Source organism: Ahaetulla prasina, chromosome 7 (genome assembly GCF_028640845.1).
Source record: "Ahaetulla prasina isolate Xishuangbanna chromosome 7, ASM2864084v1, whole genome shotgun sequence".
Lineage (NCBI taxonomy): Eukaryota > Metazoa > Chordata > Lepidosauria > Squamata > Colubridae > Ahaetulla > Ahaetulla prasina.
In genome coordinates this window covers 18,528,837-18,553,068 of record NC_080545.1, presented here as the reverse complement: position 1 = coordinate 18,553,068, position 24,232 = coordinate 18,528,837, and the positions used below count along the sequence as shown (strand labels likewise).

At 43.9% G+C, this 24,232-nt stretch overlaps 1 protein-coding gene across 1 annotated transcript in view; it reads left to right on the top strand.

Annotated features, from left to right (window-relative positions):
- Positions 1-24,232, top strand: part of CERK (ceramide kinase) — a 55,839-nt gene that overhangs the window by 19,889 nt on the left and 11,718 nt on the right. The window contains exons 5-11 of the mRNA XM_058190579.1: positions 682-745; positions 7,207-7,352; positions 10,065-10,139; positions 12,001-12,153; positions 19,420-19,525; positions 20,298-20,368; positions 23,382-23,590. Coding sequence (XP_058046562.1) covers positions 682-745; positions 7,207-7,352; positions 10,065-10,139; positions 12,001-12,153; positions 19,420-19,525; positions 20,298-20,368; positions 23,382-23,590 — 824 coding nt within the window. The remainder of the gene's footprint in view (positions 1-681; positions 746-7,206; positions 7,353-10,064; positions 10,140-12,000; positions 12,154-19,419; positions 19,526-20,297; positions 20,369-23,381; positions 23,591-24,232) is intronic.

The following is a 24,232-nucleotide window of genomic DNA, read 5'->3' as shown; positions in this document are numbered from 1 at the left end:
AACTCTAGGAAGTAGGATGAACTGAGGAAATGTAATTAGTATTAGTCAAAATGTGAATTTCCAGGGCTGTGGATAGATTTGAGCCCCATTCTGGTCCCAAATCTTCACTTCTAAATCAGATTTGACTGGCCACAGAGATAAATGAGCTGTTATTTATCCAAGGTCATATATTTGAATGCGCCCGTTACCTAAATCTATGAACTAAATAAAATAAAATTTACTGGGCGCCTCCATCCATTTTGGTGGATAAACTCCAGTTTTGAGAGATGTCATGAATGTCTCGTCCCCTTCAGAAACGAAGTGGCATAGGTGGACATAGACATTTAGAAAAAAGGAAAGTGGTAATGCTAAAAGAAACGTTGCCAAAGAATATGCACCCTCACAAGTTTTATTTTTGAATTACAAGAATCTTTTAGAACATACAAAGTCAAATGAAGCAAGGGCTTCAGCCATAAATTTATCAAACTTGGGTTACTCAGTGCCTTTGGCAAAAATGCATTTTCCATTAGCTGGGGGGGGAAAAATGAACCTCAACCAAAACCATTCCAAGTGATCATCAATATTAGTTATATATTTTCAAATATGCTTTCAAAAATTGTTTCATGAGTGTAGCTGATTTGATCCATATCTTTATAAAAATATGTCTTAAACTACCGGTCCATTTTTTTTTTCCTCATGTAGTCACTGAACATGCCAATCATGCTAAGGATAACTTACTTGAAATTCATCTGGAGAAATACGATGGGTAAGTTCTCTGTTTTCTCACGTTTCTTTTTCCTTTTGGCTTTGAAGAATCGTACAGATGGCCTATTTGCTATTTGTTTCCAAGGAATGATCTAGGAGCTTCTGGATGAGGAAAGAGAGAGAGAGAGAGAGAGAGAGAGAGAGAGAGAGAGAGAGAGTGTGTGTGTGTGACTTTGACACACACACACACACACCCCAGGATGCTCCCAGATGAACCGCTTTGTAAGTCATTTCTTGTTCTCAGTTTTCAGATTGCTTTTCTTGGGCGTCTCTGTTTCTGAATTTATCTGTTTTTCTAAGCTTATGTTTAGCCTGCCTTCTCTGTCTTCATTGCTAAACATCAATCAAAAGAATCCGCTTTGTTTTATCTGCTCAGTGTAACACTACATTTCATGCTCTCTGTATGGAGCTGAGTTTGTAGTTTGCTGACAGCTGTGGGGCATGTAAGTGGGGTTCGTATGTATCCACTCAGGTTTTTTTTTTTTTTGTTTTGTTTACATTTATACCCCGCCCTTCTCCGAAGACTCAGGGCGGCTTACAGTGTATAAGGCAATAGTCTCATTCTATTTGTATATTTTTTTACAAAGTCAACTTATTGCCCCCCCAACAATCTGGGTCCTCATTTTACCTACCTTATAAAGGATGGAAGGCTGAGTCAACCTTGGGCCGGGCTCGAACCTGCAGTAATTGCAGGCTTTGTGTTCTTAATAACAGGCCTTACCAGCCTGCGCCATTCACCGGCCCTCAGTGTCTTCAGAGGGTACAGGGGAGCCTAGCACCTTTCCAGTTCGTTAAAATACTGCAAAGGCAAAAACTCTGTCAGGGAGGGTCATGCCAATTAAATAAAAATCAGTGTTAGGAAAGTTAAGGACATGTTGACAAAGAAAGAGGCCAACGCACCACCCCAACTGGCTGGCAATTGGTCAGCTTAAAGATTTAATATCATTATATTTTGTCACACAGCCAGATGTTCAGACTGGATTTTAGTATTTTTAACCCCTACGAGTTCTTCTCAAGGGCCTGGGATAGGCAGATGTGGATGTTTGATGGTATTAAAGGTACTGTCACGGGATACAAGTGTTTCCAAATAAAGCTGCCAAATTTCCGGACTGGGAAATGTATATTTATATTTTTACAAAGGTGACAAGCACCTCCCAGTAGATGTTAAGGCAAAAAAATAATTTTCTTCCAGCTAAACACGACCCACATAGTTTCTGTCTCTTGTCGCAATAGGCTAGGGCAAATTACAAAACTAGTGGAGAACTAAGCAGTCTGCAATGAACTCATACATTAGGTTTGGTTTGAAGGAGAGTAGCCTGTGCTAACTTCATACAGTTTCGGCTCAATCTGTCAGCACAACATTCCTTTAGCAGTTTTGCAAATGACAACTGCTCCACTGTTGGGTATTTTGCTTCCCCCCCTCTAATTATGAAAATGTTCTTTGCCTGCCAAGCATAAATCCCTATCATTATTTTTTTTAAAGAATAGCTTTGAAGACATTTTATGTTGTAAGACAATTTTAATAGTTTTGACTTCCATTTACCTCTAACAAGGTCAAGGCTTTTGCCCAATTGGATTAAAACAACAGAGCCCATGCACTGCTTTCACAAGTACAGAACAAATTCCATAATGAATCACCTTAAGTCATTAAATAGGCTAACAGGATTTGCTTGTAAAGGAAAAAAAAAGACACTGGCTCATAAACACCTGTGCTGTGGCCAAAGATTATATTTACTCCTGTGCGAATCTCCTCTGAATGAATAGGCGAGCTCTTCTCATTTATTCCAGCGCATTTTGCATAGCCAAGCATCAAACAAGATTGTACTGTCTTTAAAAACCAAGTTCGCACCTTTTACTCCATTTGTTCACCTGAGTAAAAGATGACTCGGGAAAGCAAATGCTATTTCCTATAGATTCATGGCACAGCCCCACTTTTCAATGAAGCTCCCTGACAAAATATATTTTGTTTTCCATGGAGCAACATTATTCCCACGTGTGCAAATTAAGGGATATACCCGATGCTAGCAAATCACTGGGAACAGTTTTTTTTTTTTTTAATTACCACTAAAGTGAGAGTCATTAAGGAGCAGTAGCATGAGGGGAAAGCCTTGGGAATATAGAAGAGAGAGCAAGATACAATAGTGGCCAAAATTGTAGAAACTTTTTAGGAAGTGTATTTTCTAAAACTAGCGAATAACACCACTTTTTTTGGAGTAGTACCGTACAAATTATATATCAATGGAAAGATAATTTAATGAAGAATGTAATGCAATAACTTTTATGAAGGATTTGCTATTAGAATAGCAGTTACAGTATAAAGAAGAAAAATGAAACATAGAAAAAAAGGAGATATACAAAAATTATCACCATAGAAAAACTTTTTAGGAAGTGTATTTTCTAAAACTAGCGAATAACACCACTTTTTTTGGAGTAGTACCATACAAATTATATATCAATGGAAAGATAATTTAATGAAGAATGTAATGCAATAACTTTTATGAAGGATTTGCTATTAGAATAGCAGTTACAGTATAAAGAAGAAAAGTGAAACATGTAGAAAAAAAGGAGATATACAAAAATTATCACCATAGAAAAAATGAGATGTACAAAAATTATCATCATGTCAGTTAATACTTAGTTGGGTAACTTTTAGCATGAATTATGGCCTTACAATGCTTTCCCATGGAGTGACCCAAGTCTTTTCGTTCTGCAGCTGTTATAATGTGAAACCAAGATTGAATGATGGCTTCTATTAACTGGGTTTTATTGCTGGTTCGCTTCTGACTAACAAGTTTCTTTAGTCGGTTCCACAGATTTCAATTAGGTTACGGTCTGGGCTCTTCCCAGGTAATTCCAGCAGTGGAATAGGATTATCTTCAAACTCCCAAAAAAAGTGGTGTTATTAGCTATCAAACCTCAAAAATGCACTTTTCCCAAAAGGTTTCCACAATTTTCGCCATTACTGTAGTTCAAGCAGGGAATATTGAGTCCAAGGAGGGAGAAACACATGAAGGAGACTCAGAGTAACTCCTCCTTAATTATATACTTGTGTGTGTGCATGTTGAGTCAGTTTTGACTCCTGGCAATTGCCTAGACAGGTTTTCCAAAGGTTTTTGGAAGTGGTTTGCCATTGCCTTCTACTTAAGGCTGAAGGAGAGGAACTGGCTCACAGCCACCTCATACCAAGCTGACTGTGAAGTACTCTTGGTGTAAGTTATGTGGGAGAATTACTTTGGTAATTCTTGCAAAATACATATTACTACTACTTCCTTCTCAGAAGCACTGTGGTGAAAGAATTAACTGATGACATCAGTGTTGACCAGGAGACGCCCAGTTTGGGACTCTTTTCATGTCCCTGTTAATGAGCCCACCAAAATGGTAATTAATTATCTACTGGCATTTGCATGCTTTTGAACTGCTAGGTGAGCAGGTGGAGCAAATGACAGGAACATACCCTGACACACAGAAGCACTTGGCCTTTGAACAAAGTGTCAACCCAGCTATATGAGTCACCATCTTCCTTTTTGCAAGATGCAAGACACAAGATACAGAAATAAACATTTTTCACTAAATCCAACTGATTCTGAGTTGGCCAGTCTTGTAGGGCTCCAGAAACAGTTCAGATATTGGACTAGACACAAGAAGATCCGGATCAGAATGGGAAAACTCTCCCTGGCTGACTCTCCCCAGCCAACTCACTATGGGACAACTTGCCGCAGGATAATTCAACATGGGATAACTCAAGACAAGTGAATTGCAGTGGGCCTTGTCTTGCTTTAGGTTTGAATATTCTCAAGTTAGAAGCTCTTGAGCCTGGGTTGAGCCAGAGTATGGAGTCCCAGTGGTCTGTGGGCCAAGTTGTGGAGCAAGTGTGGCACGCCGAGTAGTTCCTGCACAGATCCAGGCAAAGGGCACAGTGTGTCTATGAGAGGAAGCCTGCTTCCACTGTTTCTTCCTGGAGCATCCACTGTAAGGGCCAGCTGCTCTGCTGACATCCAGATTGTGGTGCTGCATCGCAGAACATCCCACGTCCTGGATCCACATAGGGACTGCCAGGCGTACTGTGCTTGTTCCATGGCTTGACCAACAGGTCGCTGGGATTCCACATTCTGGCTCAGCTTAGTTTCAAGGATTTCTAACTTGAGAAGGCTCAAACCTAAAGCAAGACAAGGCCCGCTACAATTCACATGTCCCTCTCTTGAGTTATCCCACATTGATTTGTCCTGTGGTATGTTGACCAGGGCGAGTCAGCTGCAGCAAGATAGCCAAGGAGAATTGTCCTGGACCCAATCCAGATACCAATCTGCCCTCAGCCATGGAAGCTTATTGGATGACTTTTGGGCTCCCCACCCAGAAAGCTGCCCAGACTTATTGAGAATTGGGTGGCATATAACTTCAATTTATGATTATTACTTCACAGGGGTTGTTATTCTTGTCATTATGGGAAAAGGTAGGAAGGTAGAATGCTATATACAGCATCTTGTACTGATTGAAAGGCAGATGTAGATCTGATTTATACATAATGAATCTAACTTTATTTATTTTTAGTTACAGGTAGATCTCAGTTAACAATTGCCCTGTTCATCCAAAGTTACAGTGGTACTGTAAAAGTAACTTCAAAACTGGCCCCCACATGACTGTCGCAGCAGTTAACACGTTCATGTGATTGCCACTTGCACGCTTCATACTGGCGTCCAAAAAGTAGAGTTAATGGAAAAGCCAGCGGTAAACTCACAAGTCACAGTTACTTGATGTTGCACTTAGTGACTCATCATTAGATGATTCATCTATCTAACACAGGAGAAGTGAGGTCATAAGTCCATCACAGCCATGTGAAATCTCACTTGATGACCACGTCACTTAGTGATGGAGCTGCCAGTCCCAATTGCGCTTGTTAAATGAGGACTACCTGTATTTGCTTATTTTGCATTAGTTCTATCTCATCTTTCGGCAACTCACAATCGCAAATTAAAATCAGCAGCAAGCAAAATGGATTTTGTGTGATCTGATGCCTTTCAACTGTGTTGACCTTCAACTCTTATGATCCTCCAGTTGGTTGGGCAACTGTTGTCCAATCTGCCCAGTGTATCAGTATTAGGTAATCTGGTGTCTCCAGAAACTTTGTATAATTAATAATTTGAAATAATTATAATAATTACTTACAATTCCTAGTCCTAAGGAAGTTATAATTAAAACATTTGGAGAGCACAAGGTTGATATTTCCAATCATACATTATAATAAGCCAAGCATCAGAATTTAAGAGCCATGGCAGCTACTCAAACCAACTGTAACATAAGGAAGCATGCCAATGGGATGCATGTCTTGGATCTTGGTGATCACAATTCACAAATAAGTCCAAAAATTGAGCACTTTTCAAATTATTTTTGTATATGCTGTTATACCATTACATTTCTCAGTGGTCCTCCATCCCTCAGTGGGATCAACATAATCCTTAAAGTATCCCTACAATGAATGGATGATTCTAATCATATTTGCTACTGTCGCAGCAGAATCTGTCCATGTGAGATGGGCCCCTTGGGGAGGACATCTTGTAAGTACCCTTGCCAAGAAGAAGAAGCTTTTCTATGGGTAGGCATATCCAGCTGGGGTAGTAATTGACATACAATCCAGTCATGGGAAAATTGGGGTCCAATCATAAAAGGCACAAAGAATCATATATGTGGAAAAGATCTGCCCAATGAGCAGGACTTCCATATTGCCCATCGGGATAGACCAGGGGTCTGCAAACTTGGCTCTTTTAAGACTTGTGGACTTCAACTCCCAGAGTTCCTCAGCCAGCAAAGCTGGCTGAGGAACCATGGGAGTTGAAGTCCACAAGTCTTAAAAGAGCCAAGTTTGCAGACCCCTGGGATAGACAGTTGACATGCTTTCCCATCAGTACGTACATCTTGAGTAGCTTTTGCTATCGGAGGTGAACCATCAAGTTGGAGAGAAGAGAAATAGTGATTATTAGTGATTATGATAGATAAGTATTTATGAATGATAAGAATGTGGATGAAATTTACCATTGATAGAACAATACTCCTTTTCCACAGTGAGATGTTAATGCAGGATAAATTATTACTTTTAAATATCCAAAATTGTAATAAAAATGAGCCTGTCACAGCCCAATTAAGTAAATTATTTAAAATATGCATTAAATAACCTGTTTTCCCCCCCCAAATAAGACATCCCCTGATAATGAGCCCAATTGGGCTTTTGAGCACATGGCAATAAGGCCAAGGACTTATTTCAGGGTTCAAAAAAATATAAGACAGGGTCTTATTTTTGGGGAAACACGGTACTTGTTTCAAATAATAATACACATTTCTCCATGTGTGGGGGGAGACTAAATAGTGAAGCATAAAGATAACTTTTAATAAAATTGTATTTTCACATCCTTTGACACATTTTATGTATTGACTGTCAATGTGAGTTTTAATTTGTGTGTTTTCCGGCAGTGTTGTTTGTGTTGGTGGGGACGGAATGTTCAGTGAAGTGATACATGGTCTAATTGGAAGATCTCAGAAGGATTCGGGCATAGATCAAAATAATCCCAAAGCACAATTAGTCCAATGCTGTCTCAGGATTGGCATAATTCCTGCTGGTAAGAACCGCCACATGGTGAATGTCTACTGTACATTGTTATCATGTATTTACCTCTTTGGACCAAAATGAAAAAGTATTATTATATACATGGGACAGCATCATGGTTAGCTAAGAGCCTCGACAGATATTGGATCTTGCCTAGAACTATTGGCAAGATAGTTGCCAATAGTTCTAGGCAAGATAGATAGATTGCCTAATGTTTATTGAAACCTGTTCACATATGCATTTGTTGAAGGTACAAATGGGAAATGGAAATGAATGGAAAGGCAGTGTTCTCCTCGGGTTCTATAACTTCCGTCCTTATTGACTGGATGAATCCGATGAGAAACAGAAACGTATATTTCTTTAGTCAGCAATCATATTCCTATTTGCCTATATCCTAAACCTCTTTGTATAGAGGGCACAGAATTGTTCAGGTACTCATAGATGGGGTCAACAGGAAATTCCTAGGGCAACTCACAACAGAATTAAACTTACGATAAAAACAAATTAAAAGACCACAATATAGAGAAAAATCAGCGGAAAGAAATACATACCCACCACAATTTAAAACTATTTAAGGAGGATTAAAAAGCTTAGAAACACTGATCCTTTAGCATAAATTCTAGTGTGTATTCTTTCATAGTTAGAGCATTCCCAATTTTCCGTTGCCATCTGCTGTATTGCAGACTGTGTTATGAAGGCTTGTTATTATTGTGTGCGAAGGCACAGATGAAGAAAAAATATTAAATTCTGAAGAACTTTAAATCTTGAAAAGAGCATTTACATGGAAGGGGAAAGCAAACCAGGGCTTAATGCTAAGGCAGTCTATCTGGACTGCAAAAATCCTTACAAAATGAGAAAGAGTCTTTTGCATCATTGGTAACAACTAGCCATTGGCTGATTATTTTTTTTTACAGACAAATATGGTATGCTGCCAATTAGCCATTGGCTGGATTTTTGCAGCCAAATATTGTATGCCATCCCAGCACTATCTTAGGTTAGTGGCAGTTTCTACATCATTTTCAAGGGAGTTTGTTTTTTAATCTCTGGCTGCTCTTAATTTTACAACTCAGCTTTGACTAGATATCAATGTGATTTCAAGAATATACTTTTCTAAAGGATTGGAAGAAAAACGCTTTTTCCCGAAAATTGATTTCCTCTGCTCTTTATTTTCTGCCTGAAAATATACCTCTGTTGCTCAGAGACCATTGTGAATTATAGTTTCTGTTAGAAGGGGGTAAGGGCTCAAATCAACAGTCAATACAATTAAACCAGTGCTTTCTGGTGGGCTGACAACCTGTGCTGTGAATGTGTTCTACTGGAATCAGTTGACTTCTGCCTTGATGTCAATTCTCTTGCGAAGGATCTATTGGCAGTCAGTGTTGTGTAAAAAGTAACCAAAAGTATAGTTGGCTCAATTTAACTATGCTTAGTCTATCTTTTTACTTTTTTAAAAAACACTTTTATTATTTATATTTTTATGTCTACTTGACAAATCAAATATTTGTTTAAAGTACACATTAAGTATAGTTATTTTGTTCCAGTCTTGGCAAAGAGTACTAGTTTGTTAGCCTTCCCAGTTAAACCAGACAGGAAACACAACCAGATAGCAATAGCAATAGCACTTAGACTTATATACCGCTTTACAGTGCTTTGCAGCCCGCTCTAAGCGGTTTTACAGAATCAGCCTATTGCCCCCAACAATCTTGGTCCTCATTTTACCCACCTCAGAAGGATAGAAGGCTGAGTCAACCTTGAGCCAGTGAGATCTGAACTGCCGAACTGCAGCTAGCTGTCAGCTGAAGTAGCCTGCAGTATTGCACTCTAACCACTGCGCCAACTCAGCTCTGATGAGCTAGTTCTACTTCATTGTAAAACAGTGGTTCTCAACCTTTATAGTGCTGCGACCCCTTTAATACAATTCCCCATGATGTGGCGATCCCTTTAATACAATTCCCCACGATGTGGCGACCCCCAACCGTAAAATTATTTTCGTTTTGAATTTATCGCACCTGAAGCCATATTGGCTAGCGATCTGAACTGCTTGTGATTGCCTTGAGGACGGAGGCATTGAAGCGGAGAATCCTCCCCTATTAAGTTTATCGCGCCTGTAGCCAGATTAGGCTAGCGATTGGGAGCGATTGCAGCTGGCTTGAGAGGGAGACATCAGAGCAAAGATTTCTCTCTTTTTTTAATTCATCCCGCCTGAAGCCGAATTCGGCTAGCGATTTGAAGAGCCTGCAGCTGGCTTGTGGAGTCAACCATTGGAGCGCGATTCTTCAACTCACAAGTATACTTCCCATATTTCCGATGGTCTTAGGCGACCCCTGGCAAATCGTCATTCGACCCCCAATGGGGTCCCGACCCACAGGTTGAGAACCACTGTTGTAAAACTATGTTAACAGAATCTTGCAAGTCTGGAAGTACAAAACTCCCACCATCTCCTTAACAATCCTGAGAAGCTGGGTAGGGTCCCTTCTGAGCCCTTTTCTCTGCCCATTATGCAGCTGAGGACTGAGCCCTCTCTTAGATGACCCTTCCCTTCGCAGCATTACTTGTGCCATCTCCCAAGGTCTCTAGCAGCATACTATAATAGTTCCCAGGAAACCACACAACCAACCCAGCTGAAATCTGCGGCTCTATTTGGTAACTTAATCTTCAGTTAAGATAATGTTGTCCTCATAATATTTTTGAATTACAAACAACGTAAAGTTCACTTGCTTTCCAGGTTCGACCGATTGCATATGCTATGCAACAGTTGGCATCAATGATCCAGTAACATCTGCATTACATATCATTGTGGGTAAGTATTAGTTTGCTTTCAGGCTCATTGACACAATTTTTAGATTTTTAAATTTAGAGGGGTTTTAAATTGATTTTAATATTTATATTTAATATTTATATTTCTATTTTGAATAATTCGGGCACTAGAATAAGTTTTTTAAGGATTATTTTAATTTGTATATTGATATTGATGTTTTATATGCCTGTGAACCGCCCTGAGTCCTTTGGGAGATAGGGCGGTATATAAATTCGAATAATAAATAAAATAAAATAAATAAATTTTAAACACCCTAGGAAGTTTTACGGCATCGTTACTACTTTGGCAAATGAAAAAAAAAATCAAACACAAAACCAGAATATAGTTGCTGACCATTAAGATGTCACTAATGCCAGCTGAGGATTTTGCAGAAGTCTTGGTATTCTGCTAAAATTTATGATACAGTGTGGCAGAGAAGAAACGGCAGTTGGATATGAGCATGAAAGCATTCTGCTGGCAGAAAGTTACAATGAGAAACTACTTCACTTTATCACTCAAAAGCGCAGCTGATAGACATCACAATCTTTTCTATGTATCATCTGTTCTATGGAAGCATTGGTGTTATGCATAGCTCATTGGGGTTATTTTTTTACCCTTGTATGTGAGCAACTTCTAGCTGATTGATAATTGTACACAACTATCACTACTTCACAATCACTATTCCAGGGATCCTGGTTTGACAGGCTATGTTTTCAGGCTATGTGTATTTTCCTCCTTCATTCCATGTTAGTCATAAGTAGGATAGAGTGGTCATTATCCAGTACAGGAACCTTGTAATGCTCCTCATTACAATTAGAATGTAGAATAACAGGAATGGAAGGAATCTTGGAGGTCTTCTAGCACGCACACACACATACACACACACACACATACACACCCAAAGAGAGTTCAAGCAGGAGATCCTATACCATTCCAGACAAATGGATGTCCAATCTCTTCTTGAAAACCTCAGTAATGGAATACACACAACTTCTGGAAGCAAGCCATTCCATTGATTAATTGTTCTCACTGTCATGAAATTTCTCCTTAATTTGAGCTTAGATCTCTCTTTGATAGTTTTCCATCCATTACTTCTTGTCCTACTCTTGGGTGCTTTGGAGAAGAAGTCGACCCCACTTCTCTGTGACAGCCCCTCAAATACTGGAAGACTATGTCACTCCTAGTTCTTCTCTTGGCTAGACTAGACATACCTACCTAGTTCCCACAACTGTTCGTCATATGGTTTAGCCTCCATACCCTTTATCATCTTCGTTACTCCTCTCTGCACTCTTTCTAGAGCCTCAGCCCCTTTTTTGTATCATGGTGACCATAATTCCAAGTATGATTATTTCACATTGCCTTGATACTATCCCTTTGTTGATGCAGGCCAAGACTACATTGGCTTTTTTTGGCAGCTGCAACACACTGCTGACTCATACTTAAGTGGTTGTTCAATAAGAGAGCCAGATCCCTCTCGCAGGCACTACTGTTGAACCAGATACCTGTGCATTTGGTGTTTTTTTTTTGAATGAGTGAAACTACAATGGGTAAATGAGTAAAACTAGAATGAATTGCTTTGCTTATAGCATCACAAGAGTCATAATAGCAGACATTTAGCTTTCTAACTAAGTAATTATTAACACTTTTTCAGTATTTGAATTAAAGATCTTCCATCTTAACTATTATATCAGGCACTGCAGAACCTTTTATAGACAAAAAAATGGGAATTTTTGTTTGCAGTCTCATTTTAAAAGATAAGACAGTTTTTAATATTTTACAATGTTTTATACATGAATATATTTTATATGTTTCAATATAAGACAGTTTTACAGTGACTGAGTAATGAAATACCTCTTGTTAATAGGAGATAATCAACCTCTGGACGTTTGTTCAGTACATCGCAATAATACATTTCTGAAATACTGTGTATCACTACTGGGATATGGTTTTTATGGAGATGTATTAAAAGACAGTGAACAGAAACGCTGGATGGGCCCTGCCAGATATGACTTCTCAGGTAACATCTTATATATCTTCTGCAGCCATCCTTTATGTCAAGTAGCCAACAGATTTACTCTCCCCTGCCATTTTAAAAATCTCTTCTATTAAAATTGCAATACGTTTAATTAAATCACTGTTCTAGTGTTATCTTGTGGTTAATGGTTTGGACTAGAATTGTAAAGACCTTGGTATAAGCCCTCTTGTAGTTGTAAAAAATCACTATGACATTGAATAAGCCACTTTTTTAACATAGCAATAACAATAGCATCTAGACATACAGTATCCTCCCCATAGTACGTTACAGCACTTTGTGGGTGGTTTACCATGTACCTTGAGCCAGTCAGGATCGAACTCCTGGCTGTGGGCAATACTGCATTCTAACCACTGCACTATCTTGGTTCCTTCGCAAACTACTTCTTCCTTTCTATTGATAATCTATCTTCCTGTGATCTTATTGTGGAGAAAAATGAAGGAAATTCATCATGGATACTACCTTGGAGATAAAAATGAGACATAAATGTAACTTTTTGAACTTTCTTTATCCCACTTTTCTTTCAGGAGCTCTGAGTAGTAACCCTAGCACAATTCCCTAACAATCGGGTGACATAGGATGGGCCAAGTTTCCCTGATGGAGGGTTGACTTGAGCCTGGATTTAGGTTTAAAATTTTCTGTCCTAAACCCAGCCATTTGTGACTTAAGCAGAGAATGTTAGTTAATAATAATAATAATAATAATAATAACAACAACAACAACAACAACAACAACAATAATAATAATAATAATAATAATAATAATAATAATATCAGACTTGGAAGGGACCTTGGAGGTCTTCTAATCCAACCCCCTGCCCAGGCAGGAAACCCTACACCATTTCAGACAAATGGCTATCCAACATTTTCTTAAAAATTTCCAGTGTTGGAGTTTGATGCAGATGATCCCTAGCTCTAGGCTACACAAAGTTAGTTTCGTTTTTAGCTTACCATATTTTGTGAATCTAGTCAATGCGGTTAACAAGTCATAGTTTATTTCTTAGAATTTCTTAGAATGATCCCTGCACTCAACAGTCTAGTTAAGCAAATCATAAATTGATGTGTTCTATGATTGGTAGTAGTAGATAACTCCTCCGTTGCACTTGATATCCGATCTATATCTGAGTAATCAGGGTGTGGAAGATATGGCAGGCATGGCTTTCTGAATCATTTGAGTCGCCAAAGAAAATCTTCAGAGCACATTTAGATGATACTTAAAGGAGATTTACTAAGAAAAAAAAAGGTATAGGTATGGCTCTAAAGCAGGGGTGTCAAACTTGATTTCATTGAGGGCCGCATCACGGTTGTGTTTGACCTTGGGGGCCTGGGGGGCATGGCCAGGGGGCGTGGCCATCTCAATATCACTCATCGAGGCTCTGTTTTCAGCCACGACGGCTTCTTCCAGCCCTCTGCCAGTGAAAACAGAGCTGTTCTGTTTCCCTTCCCCCAATACTCCCAGCAAAGAGTCCGTCAGAGGCCTTCCTTTTTTTTTTTCCTTTTATTTACATAGATACATGTCCTGGCCACGTCTACCCACGGGCCTGCCAAGTTTCTGGAGATAACGAGGAAATTATAGATAAGGCCAGAATTACTCACGAATATATTCTTCCCTCCATGAATTAGCTTGCCCCAAATTCATTGCTTTGTCCGAGACAAAAAACCAGGAAGTCCCGCCTCCTATTTATAGTCTCTGCAGATGTCACTGCATGACAATTATGACTTGGCTTTGTCCCAACTCTTCCGCTGCTGCGCACGCCGATCAAGCCTTCGTAACCTTGCGTCCCTCCAAAACTGTTCTTGGGGCGTCGCCAAACCAGAAGAAGGCCCGGGAGAATCAGGCCTTGCCGACCCCTCCCTTTGAGTGGGTGCCAGGGAGGGAGAGGGCTCAAGAGAAGCAGGGCTTGCCAGGTCTTCTCCCTCATTTTCTGAATCATCCGAGTCCAGGAGTCTGGGTCCAGGAACCTGGGTCACAACACTATCCCTCACCGCAGGGCCCTTCCCCCCGGGCTGACGATCGGGATGCGGTCGGGCTGGGTTCTGCTCATGGAAGGCCTGCACCAGGCCAGGGGCATGAACGTCGGAGGCATTTACCCAGGAGAAATCAGTCCCGTATCCCTTCCACGCGATCAAATATTGGAAACGACCCTTTAGCCAGCGAGAGTCTCGTACGCTGTGGACTTCGTATTCCTCAGATCCGTCCTCAGCGACAGTGACGGGTGCTGTTGGGCACCGAAGGGGACTCGGTGTGGCCTCAGGAACCAGAAGGGACCGGTGAAAAACGGGGTGGATCCGCATGGATCGTGGCAGGGTCAGTCGGTAGGCTACCGGGTTGATGACTGCCTCGACAGGGAACGGGCCGATGAATCGGTGGTCCAACTTCTTTACCGGGCGGTCGGACGGGAGGTGTTTGGTGGAGAGCCACACCGGGTCTCCAACTGCCAGCGGGGGCGTTGCCCGTCGGGAGCGGTCGGCGGACCGTTTGTAGTCCTCCTTTGCCCGATTCAGCTGCTGACGTACCAACTGTTGGACCGCATGCAATTCCGTCAGGAAGGTCTGCGTTTCGGGAACAGGAGAGTCCGGTGGTGCCAGAGGGAAGAGCGCGGATGGTACCCACATTGGCAAAGAACGGGTCATCTGAGTAGAGGTGTGCTGAGAGTTGTTAAAAGCAAACTCCGCCAGGGACAGGTAGTCGGCCCAGTTGTCCTGTTGCTGGTTGATGAAGCAACGGAGATACTGTTCCAGTATACCGATGACCTTCTCTGTACCCCGCCGGTCTCCGGATGGTGCGATGACGACAGACATACCTGCACCTCCAACGCGCCATCAGGCTCTTCCAGAAGCGGGCTGTGAACTGAACTCCACGGTCCGAAACCACCCTGTCCGGTAGACCATGGAGGCGGAAGATGTGCTGCAGAAAGAGGCGGGCCGTTTTGCGGCTGTGGGCAGTCCAGCGGCATGGGATGAAGTGTGCCATCTTGGTGAGCATGTCCACCACCACCAGCACCGTGGTGAACCCAGAGGACGGCGGCAGGTCTGTCAGGAAATCCATAGAGATCGCCCCCCAGGGTCTGTCGGGTGTCGGCAAGGGCTGGAGGAGCCCGGGAGGGGCCCCCGTGGCGGTCTTGGCTTGCCGGCACGGTACGCAGGATGTCACGTAGGCATGTATATCATGCCGCACTCGGGGCCACCAAAAGGTCCGTGTCACCAGGTGGAGGGTCTTGAAGAACCCAAAATGTCCTGCTGCAGGGTTGTCGTGGCACTGGGTCATGGCGAGGGCTCGGAGTGGTCCTGTGGGCACATATAATCGCCCCCGAAACTTGAGTAAGTCCTCCTCCAAGGTCCAAGGAGACGTGGGGCCCACCTCCGCTCTCCTTTGCTGCGACCAGGCGTCCTGGCGCTGCGCCTCTCGCACCTGGGCCCGCAAGTCCACTGGCTCCCGTGCTGCGGCCAAGGCTTCTGCCGGCAGCACTGTCCGTGGAGGAAGGGGGTCCTTGGCGCAGAGGTACTCTGGCTTGCGGGACAGGGCATCCGCCCTCCGGTTGTGACCGCTGGGAATGTAGGTCACGCGGAAGTTGAACCGGGCAAAACAACGACCACGAATCTGCCGCTGGTTCAACTTCCGAGCTGTGGTGAGGTGCTCGAGATTCCGATGGTCCGTTCGGACCTCCACCTGATGTCGGGCCCCCTCCAGATGGTGTCGCCAAGCCTCGAATGCAGCCTTGATAGCCAGCAACTCTTTTTCCCAGATAGTGTAGTTGCGCTCGGAAGGGTTGAGTTTCCGGGAGTAGTAAGCGCAGGGAAAAAGTGTGCCGCCATTCGTCGGAGCCTGTAGCAGCACCGCTCCCAGAGCCACATTGGACGCGTCCGTTTCCACCACAAAAGGCCGGAGCGGGTCGGGATGCCTCAGGACGGGTTCCGTGTGAAGGCTTTCTTGAGGGCTGTGAATGCTTCTTGCTGCGGGGGACCCCACGGGAATGCAACCTTCTTCCTGAGGAGCTGGGTAAGTGGAGCTGTCAGTGTGGCGAAGCCCGGGATGAAGGTCCGGTAGTAGTTGGCGAAGCCCAGTAGGCGCTGAACATCCTTCACCCGACGAGGGCTTCCCAGCTACACAAAGCTTCTACTTTACATGGGTCCATGGCTATGCCCTCGGGCGAGATGATATGCCGAGGAATTCTATGGAAGTCCGGAAGAAGACGCATTTCTCAGTTTCGCATTGAGTTGTTGCTCCATAGCGTTGCAGAACCAGACTGACGTGTCGAAGGTGGCTTTCCCTGGACCGGGAGTAAATCAGGATGTCGTCGAGGTAGATAACCACGAACCGATCCAACATGTCTCGGAACACGTCGTTCATGAAGTGCTGAAAACGGCGGGAGCATTGGTCAACCCAAATGGCATGACAGTGTATTCGTAGTGTCCGTATCGGGTGCGAATGCCGTCTTCCATTCGTCTCCTTCGTATCCGCACCAGGTTGTAGGCCCCGGAGATCGAGCTTGGTGAAGATCGTGGCCTCCGCAACCTTTCCAGTAGCTCCGGGATGAGCGGCAGGGGTAGCGATTCCGCACCGTAATGGCGTTTAGCCGGCGGTAATCACAGCATAGGCGCAAGTCCCTGTCTTCTTCTTCACAAAGAGGACCGGGGCCGAGAGGGACTTTGAAGGCGGATGAACCCTCGGGCCAGGTTTTTGTCCAGGAAGTCCCTGAGGCGGCCAACTCGGGCTCCGACATGGAATACAGGCGTCCCACAGGCAGTGGTGCGTTGGGCAGAAGGTCCACGGGCAATCGTAGGGCCGATGCGGGGTAGTCGGTCCGCCTCCTTCTCGCTGAACACGCCGGGCGAAGTCCGTCAGCTCAGGAGGCAAGGTGATGGCAGCGGTGGGGACGTTCTGGCGGCACAGGTGTGGCGGATGTGATCGACGCACTGCAGACTCGGGAAAGAGATGGCGTTCGCGACCAGGCCACCTGAGGATCGTGGTCCGAAGCCAGGCCAACCCAAGTACCAAGGGAAAATGAAGGTCCGCCGTGACATAAAACTGGATCGCCTCCTCATGGTCCCCAATAGCCAGGCGCAAAGGCTGGGTGGCGAATTTAATGGGGCGGACACCAGTTCTCGCCCATCAATTGTCTCTACCGCATCGGAGGGTCCACCGGAACCACGGGACCGCAAACTGGGTCACAAAGGCCTGGTCCATAAAGTTTGTTGTGGCCCTGAGTCCACCAGCGCATGCGCCTGGAGCCCGTCCGACTGGTTCCCCAACCATATCCGTGTGTCCAGAATCAGATGCCGAGGGGCCCAGAGTCTACTTCCATAGCGTCCAGTGGGGCTTAGTGCGTGCCCGACCTAGGGTTTCCCGAGGTCGGGCCTGCTCCGCTTCGATTGGTCACGCTGTGATTCGGGGACGGCGTCGTGCCCGCCGCTTTCTGGGGCAAGAAGCGGCGAAGTGGCGGGCTCCCACAGTACAGGCACAATCCCCTTGGCGCCCGGTTCCGCCTCCTGGGCTGTTAGGCGAGGTCTGGCCGCTCCCAACTCCATGGGCTCTTCCGCAGCGGTTACAAAACGTGGGGCGACCCTGGGTGCTGGTGGTGCAGGAAGTGGGGTGCAGATGTCGACGGAGGGTCCCGGGGTGCGACGGGACGGTCGCCGTTGCAGGCGGGCATCGAGGCGAGACAAAGGCACCAAGTTGTCGAGGGTCCGCGCGCCCACGCGGGCCAGCTCGTCTTGCAATTCCTCTGAGAGTCCCTCCTGGAACGCGTCCACCAGCGCTGCATCATTCCAGTCAGAGTCCTGGCACAAAAGACGAAATTCGCGATGTACTCCTGCAGGCGTTTCCCTTGACGGAGTTCCTTAAGGCGCCTGGTTGCCGTCAGCATTGAACGGGTCCTCATACATGGTGCGTAGGTGCTGCCAAAACGCTGTTGGTCCGCCAGCAGGGGGCTGTCCTGGAGCAAGAGGGGCGTGGCCCATCGAGCAGCCGAGCCGGAAAGAAGGTTAATCACGAAGGCCACCTTAGCCCGGTCGTCTGGGAAATCCTCTGGCCTCATAGCCATGTAGAGCTGGCACTGTCCCAAGAAGGTCGGGAACATCTCAGGCTGCCCAGAAAACTTATCCGGCACGGTTATCGGGCACTTGCGACGAGGAGGAGGAGTGGGAGGATGGGGGGGGGCTGCAGGCACATTCCTGGCAGCAAGTTGGCCTGCCAAGTGAGCCACTTGCTGCTGGAGCTGTTGATTAGCCGCGTGTAGCTGCTCTAACTGCTGCTGTACCTGCTGCTGATCCATCTTTGGTGGAAGATGTTTTAGTCAGGTCTTGGACAAAATGTTCTGTTTCCCTTCCCCCAATACTCCCAGCAAAGAGTCCGTCAGAGGCCTTCCTTTTTTTTTTCCTTTTATTTACATAGATACATGTCCTGGCCACGTCTACCCACGGGCCTGCCAAGTTTCTGGAGATAACGAGGAAATTATAGATAAGGCCAGAATTACTCACGAATATATTCTTCCCTCCATGAATTAGCTTGCCCCAAATTCATTGCTTTGTCCGAGACAAAAAACCAGGAAGTCCCGCCTCCTATTTATAGTCTCTGCAGATGTCACTGCATGACAATTATGACTTGGCTTTGTCCCAACTCTTCCGCTGCTGCGCACGCCGATCAAGCCTTCGTAACCTTGCGTCCCTCCAAAACTGTTCTTGGGGCGTTGCCAAATCAGAAGAAGGCCCGGGAGAATCAGGCCTTGCCGACCCCTCCCTTTGAGTGGGTGCCAGGGAGGGAGAGGGCTCAAGAGAAGCAGGGCTTGCCAGGTCTTCTCCCTCATTTTCTGAATCATCCGAGTCCAGGAGTCTGGGTCCAGGAACCTGGGTCACAACAAGAGCCTTCCTGAGCTCCATTTTCATTGGCAGAGGCACTGCGGGCTGGTCCTTTGCTGTTTCCAGGGCGGCCTTGAGTTTGACACCCCGGCTCTAGAGAATGACTCTCCGTGGAAAAGCGACCAATGGACAACCACACCAACGCTGAGTACAGAGGTGGGAATTTAACCCCCAAACAGTGGTCTTTATGTAAAGAGAACATGTAGACAGTGCCAAGAGGTTGCATATAAAAAGTGCTTATTTGGGACACACAGACAGCAAGTTATAGGAAACATCCACAGAATAATGACCAGATGTAAAATAATCGTTCTCTTCCAGCTCTATGGGAGAATAGGTAGAAGAAAAAGCAAAAATTAATGATTTCCTCCATATATTTTTTTTGTCTCCTTCCAAGGTTTCAAGACTTTCCTCTCCCATCATTACTATGAGGGGACAGTGTCTCTCTTACCAGCATCACACTCCGTGGGTTCTCCAAGAGATAAGAAACCCTGCAGAACTGGGTAGGTTAAATCAGTCGATTCACCTTGAATGTCTGTTGAGTAGAAAGACCAGAATACATTTGCTAATTTGGCTAAAGTTTAAGAATGTTTAAAAAAAAAGGAATGTTGAGTTAATCATGCTGAAAAGTCACAAAGACAATTCTAAATCATCAGGCATGAAATTTTCTGCTTATCTAAATTACGTTTGAAATGCTACTTATGACAGTATCATGCAGGTAAACCAATGGTGTTAAATCCATTTTGTTTTCAGAGAAGTCATTTGTGTGTGTGTGCGCGCGCTATTAAAACTCTCGTGCTTGTCGGTGTGTAGCCATTAACTGGGCAAAATAGATGCCTCTTAGAGCAAAATGTTATGAACCACGTTACCTCAGGTGGAGTAACTTAGGAAGTGTGTTCTGTAAGTCCAGAACTCCATGACTCCTGTGGAATTGAAATTTGGGAAATTTTATAAAACATTTTATAACATAAAAATTATCATAAAACATTTTATGACGTAATACAAAATATAGCCTCTGGCTCCTAATTAACCGTGGTATACAGTTTAACATGAATATCTTCATTAACAGCTTTTCCAATGAAGGCAGTGCAGTAGAAACTCTGCTATGGTTGGAGGTACTGAGGAAAGAGCTCTGAAACAAAAACTCAGGGAGTCATGGCATATCCTGCTGATTAATTAAATTAAATTACAATTTTAAATTAATTAAAACTTAAATTAATTTTTCAATACCTAAGTTATGTTTTCAGCACTGAAGTTGTTACCTTTGCTCTTCAGGTGCCGGATTTGCAAGCAAAGTAAACTACAGCTGGAAAAAGATCAGAAGAAGACGGAAAAGGAGATTAAAAGTAACTTTATAGTTTGTGGAATCTTGTTTGTTAATGGTTAGATTGGCTCAGTTAGTTTCTAATACCTCTTTTATTTGGAAGATGAGTATAAAAACAGATTCCAAATCAGAACAAGAAAAGATTGAATTTAACTGCTGTAGAAGCCCAAGGAAAATTCAGAGAGGTTTACAATGAGACATATTTATCCTGTTTACACTTATTCATTATTATTCAGACAAATGCTGATTTATGGCAGACTCTGCAATTGGTACAGTTTGTGAAGCTATGGTAAATGCAGCATATTCAATTACCAAATTTGGTAAGGCTGAAATCTGTTTGTATTTTTCTTGGTGTAAAAGCCACTTTCTATCCTACTTCTTCAATGTCCAACTTTCGCTTCTTTAGACTGTCACAGAGAAAACCATTGCTTGCACTATTCTGATCTTTCTAAATGTAGACACATCACTGCATTGGAATAGCTGTTCTGAGGCCTTCATGGCTATTCTACCAAGTACTAGCCTATAGTACTGCTTGACTGCTCGTTCATTTACTGTGTTGTTGTTGTTAGTTGTGAAGTTGTGTCCGACCCATTGTGACCCCATGGACAATGTTCCTCCAGGCCTTCCTGTCCTCTATCATCTTCTGGAGTCCATTTAAGCTCACACCAACTGCTTCAGTGACTTCATCCAGCCACCTCATTCTCTGTCGTCCCCTTCTTCTTTTGCCCTCAATCGTTCCCAGCATTAGGCTCTTCTCCAGTGTGTCCTTCCTTCTCATTAGGTGGCCAAAATATTTCAGTTTCATCTTCAGGATCTGGCCCTCTAAAGAGCAGTCAGGGTTGATCTCCTCTAGGACTGACCGGTTTGATCGCCTTGCAGTCCAAGCGACTTGCAGGAGTCTTCTCCATCACCAGAGTTCAAAAGTCTCAATTCTTTGGCACTCAGCCTTTCTTATGGTCCAACTTTCACAGCCATACATTGCAACTGGGAAAACCATAGCCTTGACTATATGCACTTGTGTTTTCATTTACTGTTAATATTATCAAATAGATTTCCAGTTTTCAGCTGGGTTCTCAACTCTTCAGGAAACAGCAGGATTATGCTTTGCTCCATGCCATCAAAGATTTCTGATTTCAGTAGCCAGACTGAGCATTCGTCCTGGTTTAAATTCTGTTTCAGGTCCATGCCAACATTGGGGGGGAAAATCTAATGGAAAAGTTTGGGTTACTGAAAGCATAAAACATTAAACATCTCTGAACTAGTTATAGCCTCTAGCCCTTGTAAAACTTCAAATCTTATCTCCTCTGTAACATTACCACAATTGGTTGAGGATGATAAGAAAAACAGTCCAGCCATCTGGACTACACTAGCGGAAAAAGGGTAATGCAGGCTGCCTTGAACTCCTGGAAGACAGATTATAGATATAAAAAGCAGTAAAAGAAATAACAAATAACCCTTGACTTGCAACCAGTCATTTATCAACACTTACCAATGGTTGAGTACTTTATGTCCTGTTAAAGCACGTACGGGCATTGTAAAATGGTCTTTCTGGTCACATGACTGCATTTGCCAGCATATGATCACCATTTGCAACCTTCTCTGTGGCTCCCCCAAAAAGTCAGTGAGGAAATCAACAGGGAAGGTCGTCAGTGAAGGGGACATTGGGTTTGAGGTCCATTCCCCCAGCACACCAAAATATCTCCCCCACTTTTCTATGCAGAGAGGAGAAATCTACCACATAAGTTGGGTGACCTCAAATCTGGCAAAATAAATTTTTTTAAAAAATGCTAGTGAAGGCCAGCATTCTGAGCCTTTCAGAATGCTGGAATTTGCTAGCACTTTCCCCTCCAAAATTCTGTTCTTACAGCATGCCAAGGCATTTCCCTTTCAAAATCCCTCAGTGCACTTAAGAATGGATCTCAAACCTGGTGAAACATAAGCAAACACTATCATTTTTGTGATTGTTGCCCCAGTTGGGCAGGAAGAGGGCCCAGGCCAGCGGTGGGCTTCAAAAATTTTAGCAAGGGGTTCTCTGCCCAGTTGCTGGGTGGGTGTGGCCATGGTGGGTGTGGCCTAGTCGGCCTCCTGCACCACGGCGGGGGGAGGGGCGTTTTGCCCTCCTCGGGCTCCGGAGGCTTTCCTTGAGCCTCTGGAAAGGCAAAAACAGCCTCCTCAGGCTCTGGAGGCCAGAAACGGGTCTGTTTCTGACCTTCCCAAACTTCCAATAGGCCCTTTTTTCACTCTCCCCTCTGCATGCAGCCTGCACTTACCTGCATCCAAAATGGGCTGCGTGGGGACTCCTGGGAGGGGCAAGGTGGGGTGGGCAGGGCCAGCCAGGAGTGGGATTTGGGGGTTCGCCGAACTGCACAGAATCTTAGCTAGAGGTTCTCCCGAACCCCTGCGAACCCAGCAGCCCACCCCTGGCCCAGGCCTCCCAGATACTTGTTCCACCCTATCATGCTGGGGAAGCCAGAGCTGTCTCTCCAGTGCTGTGCTTAACAACCTATGTGGTCCCTTAACCACTGCAACTGGGAGAGCTGGGATTGCAATTGTTGAGTGCAGTGGTCATGCATTTGTGTCTCATTTAATAACTGCTTCACTCAACCACCAAGATTCTGGGGCCAATTATGATTGTAAGTGGAAGATTTACCTGTATGAGGCATACTGATCTGTCAGTAATTTTAGAGCTTTTGAGAAGAAATCAGCACAAACATCCAAATTGGGTTCTAGTTAACAGGGCACATGATTCTCTGAAATTCTGTTTTGCCGGGGACCTTGGATTGAACTATTATATTAACGCTGCCTTTCAAAAAAAAAAAACCTGCAAAAATTACTAGCTTTATTTTGAAAGAAAAGCAGTCTCAAAACTCAGCTTGGTTTTAGAATCTCAGTTGCTGTTCCTGATACTTCTGGGAGATATAAGGTTGGGAAAATTGCCATCCGTTCCTTCACCCTTTATGGAGTCAACAATGTCTTAAAACATGTCTCAAAATCCAGATGATACCAAGAACAACATGCAAATATATCTCTTTCAGGGGATGAGGAAGGAGAATGGAAAGTTATTAGAGGGAAGTTTCTAGCCATCAATGCTGTGAACATCAGCTGTGCCTGTCCACGGAGTCCTAAAGGCCTTTCGCCAGCTGCTCACCTGGCAGATGGCTCTGCAGACCTTATTCTAGTCCGTAAATGTTCCCGGTTAAACTTTCTAAGATACCTCTTAAGGCATACAAACGAGCATGATCAGGTGCGTATTTTTCTCTCTTAACAGTATCATAGCTTCAAAATTGGAACGGAGGCACAATCTGATGTAGATTAATGGTCTTGTGGCGAAATACAAAACAGGACAAGAAGTATGGATAAAAAGCTAGACTTTCTGGAATTTACAGGTCAGATCATGCTTCATTCCCTCATCTGCCAGTAAAGTATCCTTCTCAAAGGGAGGGAGACTGATTGGTTATTTTCACTGATGCCACTTAGCTCTTACCACTCCATGGATGGGGCTATATTTTATTTATTTATTTATTCAGGTTTTTTTTACAGCCGATCAACTCAACCAAGTTACCTTCGGTAGCTCGCAATTCTAAAATTATAAAACAAAACAATTACAAATCGTTGAAACAATAAAAACGTCCACAAAATAAATAAGGAACAAACTTCAGCCGTGATGATTAATCAACTAATAGTTAAGCCAGCATATTCCAAGCACCAGCTTGACTCCGTAACTAGGTTTTTAAAGCCTTGTGAAAGGCCATCAGAATTGGGACCACTCTAATCTCTGAGGGGAGATTACTCCATAAGGCAGGGCTTACAGCAGAAAAGGCTTTATTCCAGAGGTGGACTTACCTTCCCTACCAGTTCGCAAATGTGAGCGTGCATGCACAGTGCT